Source organism: Camelus dromedarius, chromosome 3 (genome assembly GCF_036321535.1).
Source record: "Camelus dromedarius isolate mCamDro1 chromosome 3, mCamDro1.pat, whole genome shotgun sequence".
Classification (NCBI taxonomy): domain Eukaryota; kingdom Metazoa; phylum Chordata; class Mammalia; order Artiodactyla; family Camelidae; genus Camelus; species Camelus dromedarius.
The window spans coordinates 79,842,020-79,856,664 of record NC_087438.1 but is presented as its reverse complement, the minus strand read 5'-3'; the positions used below and the strand labels follow the sequence as shown (position 1 = coordinate 79,856,664).

The window sequence follows — 14,645 nt, the reverse complement described above, 5'->3', positions numbered from 1 at the left end:
TGTCTTTTCAGATCACAAGATAGCATACTGTAGAAAAAGAAATAATTGCAATTTATCAAAAAGGAAAAAAAGTTCTGAATGATGAATGAAATTATCTTCTCGTACCATTATCTAGTACTAAACAGTAATAATAAAACTGCAATTCTTTTTCCTGAACCAAACACAAACATCACTATTTTTTAAAAAATCACTTTTAATAGATGCATAGGAAAAAACAACTGGAAGGTGATACAGCAAAACACAGCAGTATTGTGGGTACTGGCATTATATTTGATTTTAATCAGCTTTTTCCCCTCTATTTTCCAAAATGCCCATTACAAGTAAATGTATGGCTACCGCAATAGAGAAAACTAAATTTAAATTACTAAGAGAATATGCTGAAATATATTCATTATATAGATTAGATTAATAAAAATACATTTGCTCATCAAAGCAGCTAAGAAAATTTTGAAGGTCCTTCAAAACCAGTCAATACAAAAACAACCTTTAAGAAAATCAAAACACCTTAAATTTCTAGTACAAGAATTCATGATTTGAACAGCATAGGTTTTTTTTTTTTAACTGAGAAATTTGTCATAAATACAACTAAGGATGTGTTTTTTTTTTAATGATATATCCCATTTCTTTGTTCACAGACATCAACATCAATGACGTCATATATATCCTTACAATAAGGTCTGGTAATGAATATAGTCTCTATGGAACTGAGATAACATCAACACATACACTTTTACTTACTACATAAAAGATCATATTAGTGTCTCTCATTGACTTCAGTGTAAAATTGTTACAATGTTATCAAATAAAAAGAAAAGGAAAACGAAATTTAGAATCCATATGACTCTTAATTTTATGAAGAACAACAATAAAACAATCATTCCATTTTAGAGAAGCTTTCAACACCTTGAAACATATATACATATTATGGGATAACTGCTAAATTATTAAATAAGCAAAATGATACAGTATCCTAGCAATGAATATAGAATAGGACTCTGAAATAAAATTGCCTGATTTCAAATCCTAGCTCTGCTGTTTAATAGTTATATAACGTAGAAAAATAATTTAATCTCTAGGTGTTTCCATTTCTCCATCTATCTATAAAATACAGATAATAATAAGAATTCATACCTAGAAGAGAAATTTTAAATATTAAAGGAGGTAATATCATATCTACACAGAATAAGCACTAAAAAAGGCTTTTCCCCTCCTTTTCTCAACCTAACTAGAATGAGTCATATATTTTGGAAATAAGAATGAAGACCCCAAATTTTAAAAATTTGTATTAAAAATCCTAAGTTCACTCATGGTCATAATTACCCAACTATATAGCACCATCTGCAACCTAAGCATAATCTAATTAAACATTTAGATAAATAAAAGTTCTGCTGTCAAGGTGATTTTACCCTAGTTGTTTCAAAAGAACAAGAAAAAAAGAATGAAACACAAAGATTCTTTCTTAAAAGATGTACAAAAAGAATTTAGAATCACTGTATTAACAAAATGATTGTTTTCAACAGCAAATTTACTGCAAAAAAGAAAAATGTAATAATGCAAGATTAATTGCAAAGTTCAAATATCTTAGTGTTTTTAGGATATTGCAGTTAAAGTGATGACGCCATTCAAAATCACCAGCATTTGTTACATGTAAAACTGCTGTTGTCTATAAATGAAGACATTTCAGCTGTCTGTGGTCAGTCTGGAACTAGTTATGCTCTAACCTAATCCGGCCACTCAGCTCTCTTGGAGATTATTTTATTCTCCTTCCTCATAAAGAAATTAACACAGGTGACAGAATGTAACAAAGTCAGCAGTGTAGAAGGCTTTTTATTTTCATTTTGGCAAATGATCGTATACAAATTAACAAACACTGAAATCAAGATGATTTCATTTATTTGTTCTGAATGTATCTGATTAATAGGCATTAACTTTGTTGATGGAAACAGGAGAACTCTATTGTTATATACAGATTAGAAATGTAAACACTTAGCATTTCCCACAACTACTGACTTTCCAAATTATCTGGAATGTTATTGCAAACAACACCGTGAGCGACAGAGGTTAGGTAAGCAAAGAACTCTACTGCCCCCTAATGAAATAAACCAAAAAAAACTCTCAGAAATCTTGAGGTATCTGTGTAATAGTAAAATAATCTTACTTCGCTAAATGTAGTAGACAAACACTAAGAAAATTAACTGAAAACAACTTGAATATCTACTCAAAATACTATAGGAAAAACTAGAATCATCCACTTTCCATGATAAAATTAGTAGCAAAACAGGAAAGCCTTGAGACAGAAATGTTCTAAGAGAAACGAGGACAATTCAACAATGTTATCTAACATGATAGCAATTAAAACTTCACTGCAGGCTACACTTTTCATGTGTATGTTGGAAGGGAATGAGAAGAAAGATTCTTAGAAACCACACTCTTCAGTGAATTACAGTAAGTTTTCAGTTCAGCAGCTCAAAAGTAAATACTATCAAAATATTCTCTTAGAGTTTGCACTGAGTCTAATCCTCTCAGAATTATATTAACATATGTGTACTTTCAGGATAACTGTTATAAAATGTACATTTAAAAGAATTTTACCTAAGGCTTCCTGTTTTAAACAAATGCCAGTTTCTTAAGTATGACAACTTTGTGCTCTATGATACTCTGCATCATAAACTAACCAGTGATAACTTTTAAGGCTCTATTCTCCTGTTCTTTTATCTAATATTCCAACCTGTCTGGAATTCCCAAATTCTTACTTCAGAACAGAGCAAATGTTTGGGGGGAAGAGTTGTGGGTTGTCCTTCGTAACAAGTGTTATGTAAAAATTAACATCAAGGAGACAGATGTGACAAGAGTACAAAGAATAGAAAACCAGATCATATAAACACAGAGAAAAAGTAAAGCTTCCCAGCAGGAGTTTACTGAGGGGAACAGAGCTGCGGTAGTTAACTATTCCTTTATAGCTAGGTACACGTCACTTGGAGAAGGCATGTATCTGTCCAGGATGACAGTGAAGGTACACTCCATTACGTGTCTATTGTTTAGGAGATAGAAGTAATAGGGGCCAAATCCACAAAATGCCATAGGGGAGATAGGCAACACAGAGGAAAAGGTTCACTTAAGTCTGCGTACAAAATGAAAAGATCATTCACATTTGTGTGCTGCTCTTCTTCCTGACTATCTGTTAATGAAAACGGTTCTCTAGCTCTGCAAGTCATAAGGGTTACCAAATGTTCACTCAAAATTTTAAAATAGCAACAGGCAAAAAAATATAAATGTACTCAAGCCTTTATCTCGAATGAGTTAGATCTCACATCTGTATAGATTTCCTGAATAATGTGAACTAAAAACATGACTCTTTTACTTGAAGCATTACTCATTCATTCTTACTGCCTAAAAATATGACTGACATAGAGACATGTTTTGAAGACATAATAAAGAAGCTAGGAGGATTCAAGCATCCCGAACTGAAGCACTGCCGAAGTCATGATGCTTAAAGTAGATCCAATATAGGGTCAAAATAGCATCTTTCCAACCTATAGATTGCATTTAGCTACTCAGACTTAGCATACAATAGTCATGAGAAACAGAGCAGTGAGGTATACTTGGAGAACATACGTATGTATATGCGTATATGTATCTATAGGTGTGTATTTTCTCTCATGGAATAGTCCCAGTCCACAGCAGGGAGTTTCAGATTATTATCCTAAACATAAAGGAACGACTTCCCTACTGCATGAGAGAAAATACAATAAATGACTTTCCAGGATGTCCTTTCCCTCCTCTAGTCCCAGTAAGTATAAATACGAAATATGATCAAGAAATAAAACGGAGGAAGAATGCAAAAAAAAAAAGGGGGGGGGGAGGTTAATTTCATCAAGAAATAAAATTAGTGAAAGCTTAGTTATGTATCCGCCAAAAATATTTGCATTGATGATGATAGTGAATATGATAGCAGCCAGCATTTAAAGAGCATTAAGTATATCACATACACTGAGTCTTTAATCTTCATAAAAGCCCTGTGAGACAGACATTACTCCCATTTTACAGATGAAGAAACTGACACTCATAAAGATTAAGTAACTTGCCTAAGGTTAGATTGCTACTAAATTGAGGAGTATATATGACATACCAGTCAATTTGAAGTTGTTTTCTAGTGAAAAATGTATGAAATGAAATGACTCTTTAAAAACACTGTAATAAAGTAATAAATTATATATGTTAAGATCCAACTCAATTGCCTAAGATTCTAAAGACATATAATCTGAGTTAGTACTGATCCCAGTTCTCATGAAAGACAGAAATGTACAGGAGAGAATAAAGAGTGAGACTGCTAACAAAGAAGTAATTATATACACAGTCTTCAATGCCCACTGTAAATAATAACATTTCTTCCATTATCCCCGGTCACATACAGCCACAGCAATCTCTCCTTCCTCAGATCTTCCTATGCGTATAAAACTAATCCAAGATCGATTCTGTGAGAGTTGACATTTAAACACACAAACACATATACTATACATGCACAAACACAATGCGGGTCATCTTCATACTCCAAGCATTGGCTGGACAACACTATTCCATCATATGTATTCAGCTTAAAACACAAAGCACCCAGAAATACCCACAAATATCTAAAACATTAAGATCATAATTTTACATGGCTACTACTCTCTAAGCCTTATTTTTTCAAGTAACAAAGTGATACATAAAAACTTGTCACAAATATAAATCTGTCATTTTGTTAACCCTTGTTTAATTTTAATTGAATTATGTTTAAATTTTCAATCCAGAGAACAAAGACCCTGCTAACGATAAAGTATAAGACCTAGTCAACAAAATGCATCATTTCAATGGGATACCCTTTCTTACCTTCGAATCTTCATTGCTCACTCCTAGCTGTAACACAGCTTGAGGAGATTTTAGTTTTGCTTGAGAAGAGTGAGCCATCTGAAGGTTAAGCTGCCATCCAACCGTCTCCAGCTATAAAAGACAAGTGCAGATTAGAATCAGATGGAACAGAAGGAAGGAAACAGTCAACTTTAAGCAAATCTCCAATCAGCAGGATGAACACGGATAGTCTGGACTTTGTGGAATGTCAGTTCTAGGGCTCCTCGAACCTGCATAGTCTGCACATTCTCCCTTTGGGCTCATTAGATTGGCCTCATGCCATGCCTGTCAAATTCAACAGTAAAACTGGTCTTTAAATACACTTTGTACTAAAAATAAAAGTTCTGAGACTAAGGAATGAAGCACACTAAAGGCGTCAATGACTTTTAAATAGTTATAAATTTTAACTAGTAAATAGCATATACTGGAGATGAGCACTTTAATGACCTCCCATTATCTTTCAAAACTCTTTGAATGCAGGTAGAACACAGATAAAAATTTTTTTTTTACTTTAAAGGGAAACTGAAGTGCCCAGATGGTAAGAGGTTCACACGTTTAGACACAATGAGACTGGAATAGAGCCAGACAAAGAATTGATATCTACTAGTGAGCAGGTGTTACCATGCTTTCCAAAGTACTCTAACTTACTACGGTTCCCAGTTATGACAGAAACTAATTAGAACAATCCCTTTGAATTTATTAATTAACACAAGAGCAAAATTTAATCAGGAAGGCAAAAACAGTAAAGACACGCTAAAGCAGTTTAAGTTTTCTTTTAAAACGTGGCTTTATTCAACATGATAGAGTATTGGTTTCTTCAAGCTCAAAACTGTAAGTATCAAGTTTTAGATTTAATTTGCAGTAAACCTTAAGGTATCAGTATTTAGGGAAGTTTTGTGACATGAAATTGTCATATACCTCAGACAATACGACCCCAATAATTGATTTAGTAAAACTACTTTAGCTACACTGGTAAGAATGGCAGCCTCACAATTTTTACTTAACCGGAATACTAATAGCTAACTTGAAAGACTGCTCAACAGCTAGAATCACAGCAGTGACTCCAGCCAAATTGGAAAGACAGCAATGGAAGTATTATCTATTCGAGAGAAGATGTGATGAGAAAATAAAGATACAGTTCTGTTCTTTCTGGCACTAAACCTTTAGAGGGTATGGGCAAAAAGGGGGAAGATGTTGCAGAGACATAATCCATAATACCACAAGTGAAAAAATCAACTTAATGGTACATGTTCAGTAAGGATCCGTAATGTACTGATCTTTAACACTGATCACAGTACGCACAGTCTCTAACAACAGCCCACCGCTATTTTCAACAGTCACACGCAACAGACCCTCCAATACAACAGGAAAAACATGTCATAACCACTCTCATATATCCAAGCATTTTAATACATATCATTGTCTTAACTGAAAAGCACCTTCTAGGTATTTATACGGACCTATAAGACACTTTTTGATCTCTTTTAACGAATCCTATCCCTGTCCTTTAAGAATTTAACATCAATGACAAAGGTAAGTATTAAGTGAATACAATAAAATATACCTCCACTATGGTCAGTCCTCAGCATAAATTAATGTATGCTTAGTCACTGCATAAAAGGGGTATGGGAGAGTCAAGAAGAGCACTGAATGTAAAACTTATGGTTTAGTTACCCTTAAGCTGTCACTCACTAGCTATCTGACCCTGGTTAAGTCACAATCTTTCAAGATCTCAATTTCTTCATATAAAGTGGAAATAAATCTATCTGAACTATTTAATATTTCTGAGTTATGGTAAAATCAAATAAGAAAATGCATGTTCAAATTGTTTTAGAAACTGCAAAGCTTTATAAATATAAGGCATTCTAGTCACCTAATTTTTTCTATAATAGCTTTTTTTTTATAGTATCCTTTAATATAATCGGCACTCTGTATGTATCCGCTGAATTGAACTGAAACAAATCAAAGAATACTCACAAAGAAAGGTAACTTTAAAAAGTGTCATAACCAAAAAGAGTTTGTAGGTTGACTTCCTTAAATTCTAGAGCTTTATATAATGAATTTTGTGACTTAAAAATAATTGTCCCATGGCTACATAAAATAATAATTTAAAAAGTGAAAAAAATTGTTAAACTCATATGTACATGTATGTGCATACACACACCACGCATAAAATTTCATAGAAAATGATCAGTATTCAGAAAATTTAAATGAAGAGTACAGAAAGGATAACTAGAAATATAAAAGAACAGTTATACTGAGCAGTAAGAAAAACAAAACTAACGAGATCTTTACAGTGAAACCAGGAGACAAAGCCAATGCCACTTGAGATATGGACTCTTATTATCTCCATTTTACAAATTAAATATGTAAAACGTAAACAACTGATGAATAGGAGTTATTCATGTCCATGGAGTTATTGCCATTTTCTCTAAGTCTGAGATTATACCAAAATCAAAAGTTCAAGAAACTGATTCAAGTACAAATCATCAATGGATACTAACTCTAAGTGGTGAAAGTTTGATTTGTAACAAACAGTCACAAATCTTCTGCCCACAATGCTTTTCAGTTTCCAAAAAAAAAAAAAAAAATTATACAGTAAAGAAAACAAGCAACATCTTAACCAAGAGCACAAAATTAACATTACCAAAAAGTGGCAAATGGACACCATGTGCCTCTAGGTACGATATCCTGCGATGATCATGTATTTATGTAACTTTCCAGCCAAAAAATCACAACCTAACTTTGACCATGAAGAAATAACTGAAAAATAAAAATAGTGAAACATATAAAATAAGTGTAATGGACACTTGAAAAGCATCAGTGTCCTAAAAGACAAAGAATAACTGAGGAAAGAAGTGATTCCTTACACTGCTTAGAACATATTGTATTATTTTCCTGGTCTATAATAGGGACGGTAATATAAAAATGAATAAGACAAATACCCTCTGCCAAGGTGAAAATCTTATAGTATACTATTTAATTATTCCTCTGAGACTCGTAACTAAGAAACAAATGACAGTCATCAATATTTTAATTATGTATGAAACAAAATTTAGTATAGAATTTTGACTTAAGTTAGGCAAACTACATTTGTTTCTATTCAAAAGAAAATTCTGTCTTGTGTGTATCAAACATTTGTACATTAAAATACCAGGAACCATTTTCATATAATTTGGTTTGATTTTCATATTCAAATTTAAATCTAATAGTCTTTATACCTTTATCAACATCCTAGGTTTAAATGTCACCAAAATAACATGAAACATAAGGAATATAAGCCACTAACATTTTTAATGTTTTCCAACTCTTGCCAAACTGTTTTAATGATAGTTCTTAGGTATCTCACTTACATTACTTATTACCTGACAATGTTACTAAGATATTAGTTCAAAATGTGATGACTGCATTCTCCCTCTAATTTCTATGTAACAACTTCAGCATGAGCTTAAACTCTCATAATTGCTTTGTAAACCACAATTCCAAGCACATGAAAAATTGCCCAAAATTACAGTAATATCAACTCTTTTAAAATGAAAAAGGAAATGTAAAGTTAATCACCATATATTAACTACTGGCTCTCTAAAACAGTAGCCACTGCTTAAATCATATCACATAATACAAAATACTTTTTTATGTTGCAATCTGATATACATATAGAAAAGTGTCACAAAACAATTTTAACCCGGGGCAGTGATACACAATCTCCATTATGTTTCATTTTTAAAATGCTATTTCAAAACTCTCCAAATTGATTTCATTACCCACTAAACCACTAATAGGTCAGGCTATCTATAGTTAGAAAAATACTGCTCAGCAATACCAAATGAGTTTTAGGAATTATATGTGTGGGCATCACAAAACAGTTATTATAATAAACCATGAAAACACATAAAATTAGAACTGTAACTGCTAAAATAGAAAATATTACCTACATTCTATTGCTTTAATCCACCATTTATTTTATAATTGTCAAGTACTATAAGCAGAAATTCCACATATATGGCTTATATAGAAACTATACACTATTTACTCTTATGAATTATGAAAATTAGAAAGTTGATTAAACATTTAATACAGGAACATGAACCTACCTATTTTTAAGGCTTAGCTAAATGTTTGCTCCACAATTTTCTTAACCACTTCTCCTGACTTTCAATGATTTGTTCTTATACAATCTACTGACTAACTACATGAAATTCCCAATTTAAGAAACAGTGTTTTCTGGTATCAAGGAGTGTGCATCTAAAAAAAAACTTTCAAAAAAAAAATCTATCAACTCTCAATAAAATTTAAAAAGCAACTTTTTGAGGGCTCTATATAGAAAAAAACATAAATTTTGGATAATCAAAACATATTGCAATGTTAGCAACCAATGGATCAAAGGAGCAATCAAAAGAGAGATTTTAAAAAGTACCTTAATAGTAAGGGATGCAGCAAAAGATGTTCTAAGAGGAAAACTCATAGTAATAAATGCCTAATCAAGAAACCAGGAAGATCCCAAATAAACAACTTGATGTTATGCCTCAAAGAGGCAGGAAAAAAAAAAAAAAGAACAAACAAAGCCCAAAGTTAGTAGAAAGAAGGAAATACCGACAATCAGAGCAGAAATAAATGAAATAGAGACTGTAAGACAATAGAAAAGATCAATGAAACATAGAGTTGGGTTTTCGAAAAGTAAACAAAACTAACAAAACTTCAGCTAGATTAACTTAGAAAAAAAGAGGGGACTCAAATAAATAAAATCAGAAATGAAAGAGGAGACTTTAAAACTGATGCCACAATTTCAAAAGAGACTACTATGAACAATTATATGCCAACAAGTTGGACAACCTAGAAGAAATGGATAAATTCCTAGAAATACACATCCCACCAAGACTGAGTTACAAAGAAATAGAAAATCTAAACAGACCAATTACTAGTAAGGAGACTGAATCAGTAATCAAAAACTGCCCAACAAACAAAAGTCCAGGACCAAATGGCTTCACTGGTGAATTCTAGCAAACATTTAAAGAGTTAACATTAATCCTTTACAACTCTTCCAAAAAACAGAAGAGGGAACATTTCCAAATTCATGTTACAAGACCAGCATTACCCTAACACCAAGACCAGACAAAGACACTACAAGAAAAGAAAATTACAGGCCAATATCCCTGACAAAAATAGATGCAAAAATCACAGAAAAAAATTAGGAAACCAAATTCAACAACACAGTAAAAGGATCATACACCATGAATAAGCAGTATTTATTTCACAAATGCAAGAATAGTTCAATATGAACAAATCAATGTGATACATCATATTAATAAAATGAAGGATGAAAAATCCTATGATCATCTCAACAGATGCAGAAAAAGCAACTGATAAAATTCAACACCCATCTACAATAAAACTCTCACAAAGTAGGTACAGAGGGAACATACCTCAACATAATAAAGGTCAAATAATACAAACCCACAGCTAACGCAATACTCAATGGTAAAAGCTGAAAGCTTTTCCTCTAAGACCAGGAACATAACAAAGATGCCCAATTTTGCCACTTTAATTCAACATAGTGTTAAATAATTATGACCTAGCTAGAACAACTGGACAATAAAAAGAAATAAAAGGCACTCAAATCAGAAAGGAAGAAATAAACCTATCATTGTTTGCAAATGTCATACTATTAAATATGCAAATCCTTAAAGATTCCACCAAAAACCTCTTGGACTAATAAACAAATTCAGTAAAGTCACAGGATACAAAAATCAACATTCAAAAACATGCTGCATTTCTGTACACGAATAACAAACTACCAGAAAAAGAAATTAAGTTTAAAAATCCCATTTACAATTGCATCAAAACGAATAAAATACCTTAGAATAAATTTAACCAAGGAGGTGAAAAACCTGTACACTGAAAATCATAAGACATTGATGAAAGACATTGAAGAAGATACAAATAAATGGAAAGATACTCCGTGCTCATGGACTGAGAGAATATTGTTAAAATGCCCATAGTACCCAAAGCAATCTACAGATTCAATGCAATCCCTATCAAAATTCCAATGGTACTTTTCAAAGAAATAGAATAAACAGTCTTAAACTTTACATGGAACCACAAAAGACCCTGAATAGCCAAAGCTCTTAAAAAGAACAAAGCTGAAGGCATCATGATTCCTTACTTCAAACTATATTACAAAGCTATAGTAATCAAACAACATGATATTGGCATAAAAACAGACATGCAGATCAACAGAATAGAAAGCCCAGAAATAAACCCATGTATATGCATGTATATATGGTTAATTAATTTATGACAAAGGAGCCAAGAACATACAATGGAGAAAAGACAGTCTCTTCATTAAATGGTGCTGAGAAAATTGGATAGCCATATTCAGAAGAATAAAATTGGACCACTATCTTACACCATACACAAAAACTAATTCAAAATGGAGTAAGGTTGAACATAAGATCTGAAACCTAAAACTCCTGGAAGAAAACAGAACTAACCTCCTTGATAACAGTCTTGGCAATGACTTAACACCAAAAACAAAGGCAACAAAGGCAAAAATAAAGAAGCAGGACTACATCTAACTAAAAAGCTTCTGCACAGCAAAGGAAACCATCAACAAAATGAAAAAACAACCTACGGAATGGGAGAAAATATTTGCAAATCATGTATCTGACATCAGGTTAATGTCCAAAATATATAAGCAAGTCATTTAACTCAAGAGCAAAACAACTGACAATCCAATTAAAAAATGGTCAGAGATATGAATAGACATTTTTCCAGAGAAGCCTTACAGATAGCCAATAGGTAGATGAAAAGGTGCTCAACATCAGTAATGATCAGGGAAATGCAATCAAAGCCACAAGGAGATATCACCTCACTGCTGTTAGAAAGGCTATTATAAAAAAGAAATAACAAGTATTGGCAAGGATGTGGAGAAAAAGGTGCCCTTGTGTACCACTGGTGGACATGCAAATTGTGAGGCTACTAAGGAAAACAGTATGGAGATTCCTTAAAAATTTAAAATAAACTACCATAAGATCTAGCAATTCCACTCCTGGGTATTTATCTGAAGGAAACAAAAACACTAATTCTAAAAGATGTCTGCACCACCATGTTCACTGAAGCATTATTCACAATTACCAGGATATAGAAGCAACCCAAGTGTCCATCAATGGATAAACAGATAACGAAAACATGGTGCCTATACATATACATATGTACATATACACACAATGGAATATTATTCAGTCATAAAAAAGAAGGAAATCCTGCCATTTGCGACAACATGGATAGACCCTGAGGGCACTATACTAAGTGAAATGAGTCAGAAAAAGACAGATACGATGCGATCTCATTTATATGAGGAATCTAAAAACAAACGAAAAACTGACACCATAAATACAGAGAACAGATCGGTGGTTGCCAGAAGTGGACAAAAGAGGTAAAGGTGGTCAAAAGGTACAAATTTCCAGTTACAAAATAAATAAGTCCTGCAGATGTACCGTACAGCATGGTGCCTATAGTTAATAATACAATATTGCCCTGGTTGTGATACTGTACTGTATAGTTATGCAAGATGCTACCACTAGGGCAAAGTGGGTGAATGGTACATGGGATCTCTCTGTATTATTTCTGACAACCACATGTAAATCTATAATGATCTCAAAAGGTTAATTCATTTAAAAGGGGACGTGCATGAAGAAGAGGATAAAGAAGATTAATAAATATAAATAATTATGGAAAATTTGCGAAATTCATGTTTACTCCTAATTCTTAGGTATATGATTGTGGCATTTAAAGAAAACTCTCTCCTTTACAAAGTTCTTATAATTCTAGTTGGCTTATTTCTTTGTTTCCTAAAATTATACATATAGAATGAAGCATAAGAACTTTTTTAAATCTTTCATACATGGGAGAAGGGTGTTTTTCAATTCAATGTAATCTGCTTAATAAGGTTAGCTTTTTGAAACATTTTCTCATTATAAACCTGTATCACCAAGAAAGCAATATCTGCTGGGAAAATCAATTTATGAATGTATAAGAGGTTACACTTATGCTCCCTCAATATGACGTGTGTTTATGTATGTGTCTAGAATTAAATCTTTTAAAATAACAGATTCAGAGCAATTTTACATTTGTCTAAAATAGAGAAGTTTTCACTATTTCCATTATACTGTATGGAGATTAATTTTCTTAAGCCATACATGGACATACAGTTTGCCAAAAGACTCAAAATGACACCACCAATCCAGGAGTACATTTCATTGGAAACATTCTATATACCAGTCAACAATAAGAGCGCAGATGATTATACTTCAAATTTTCACCTTTTTCCTTTGCAAAGAAAATGCTGTAGAATATAAAGAAGGTATTTATAATCCTCTCAAACAGGTTCATTAATCAAATCAGCAAAATTTTAAACAGTCTATTATTTGGAGGCCCTCCAGGAGATCCCAAATTTTATTCACCATTTTAAGCTGGTACTGCTCAATTTACAAAATCAGATGCTAAAAAAATCTAGCTGTTTGGAACTTAGAACAAATTTACAAATATAATAAAATTATAAATGGTGATTAAATTATTGAGTAACTTAATGGAAGGAATGCAAGTGGTTCCCTTTTGCCCTAACCAGAAGAATATCTAAAACTCAAAAAATAATTAAGTTCCAATAACAAATGGTTAAAAACAAATAATATCTCAGCATTAAGAAAAATCTTCAGTTTCCAGCATTTTATATATGCAGTTTTCTTAACCATTATATACAACAGGTATCAGCCTTAACTCAACAAGCACACAATTTGAGGAAAAGCCTGTTGCTTTCCAGGATACTAATGGTTCCCATATTTATGTAAATTCCATTAAGTTATGAAACCTACACTTCTCATCAATGGAATCAGACTTTCATCCTGGTTTTCTATTTGTTTTTAAATAACAATGGAAAAATGATATAAAGACTGGCCTGTGCAAATAAAAAGACAAAAACCAAAAAAAATGAGTTACCATTAACTGAGATGGAAAAACTACAGGAACAGTTTCAAGAGGAATAATCCAAAGGTCAGTTTATTTTTTTAATGCTAAGTTTGAGATGCCTACTAGACAACCAAAGAAATTATCAAGTAGGATAGAGAAAAAAATTTTTATTGGAAAATAGCTTTTAAACCCGGAAGCCTAGATGAAATTGCCAGGGAACTACAAAAAAGAAGAGATAATAAGGACCAGGAATTGAGTCCTGGCACTACATAAAACCTACAGTTGTGGAAATGAGAAAAACGTAGCAAATATGACCGACTAAAAGAAGTAGCCAGAAAGGAGAAAAACCAAAAGAACATGGACCTGACTTTCATACCGTCTTAGATGTCAGGGACGTAAAAATCAATAAACTTAACAATCTCTGCCCCAGAAGCTCCAAGTCTAGTGATGAAGACAAAACATGTACAACAACAATTTTGATATAACACATACATAGCAAATCCTAAGTAAAATGCAAAAAAGCTATTAAAACTAATGGCTGATTTTAGGAAAGTTATGGAACAAAAGATTATTATGAAACATCAACAGTTTTCAATATACCAGAAATAAACTGGAAAATATAAAAAATGCAACTTCATTTATAATAGAGACCAAAATCATGCAAATACATAGTGTCTTAGTCTGTTCAGGCTATACACTGCATAGCTTAATAATAATAAGCATTTACTCCTCACAGTGATGGAGACTGGACGTCTGACATGAGGGCACCAGCATGGTCAGATGAGGGCCCTCTT

The 14,645-nt window shown here is 32.5% G+C and overlaps 1 protein-coding gene across 7 annotated transcripts in view; it reads right to left on the bottom strand.

Annotated features, from left to right (window-relative positions):
* Positions 1-14,645, bottom strand: part of COMMD10 (COMM domain containing 10) — a 161,136-nt gene that overhangs the window by 127,605 nt on the left and 18,886 nt on the right. For all 7 annotated transcript variants that reach the window (XM_031448857.2, XM_031448861.2, XM_031448859.2 and 4 more), the window contains exon 5: positions 4,870-4,980. In XM_031448857.2, the coding sequence (XP_031304717.2) occupies positions 4,870-4,980 (111 nt within the window). The remainder of the gene's footprint in view (positions 1-4,869; positions 4,981-14,645) is intronic.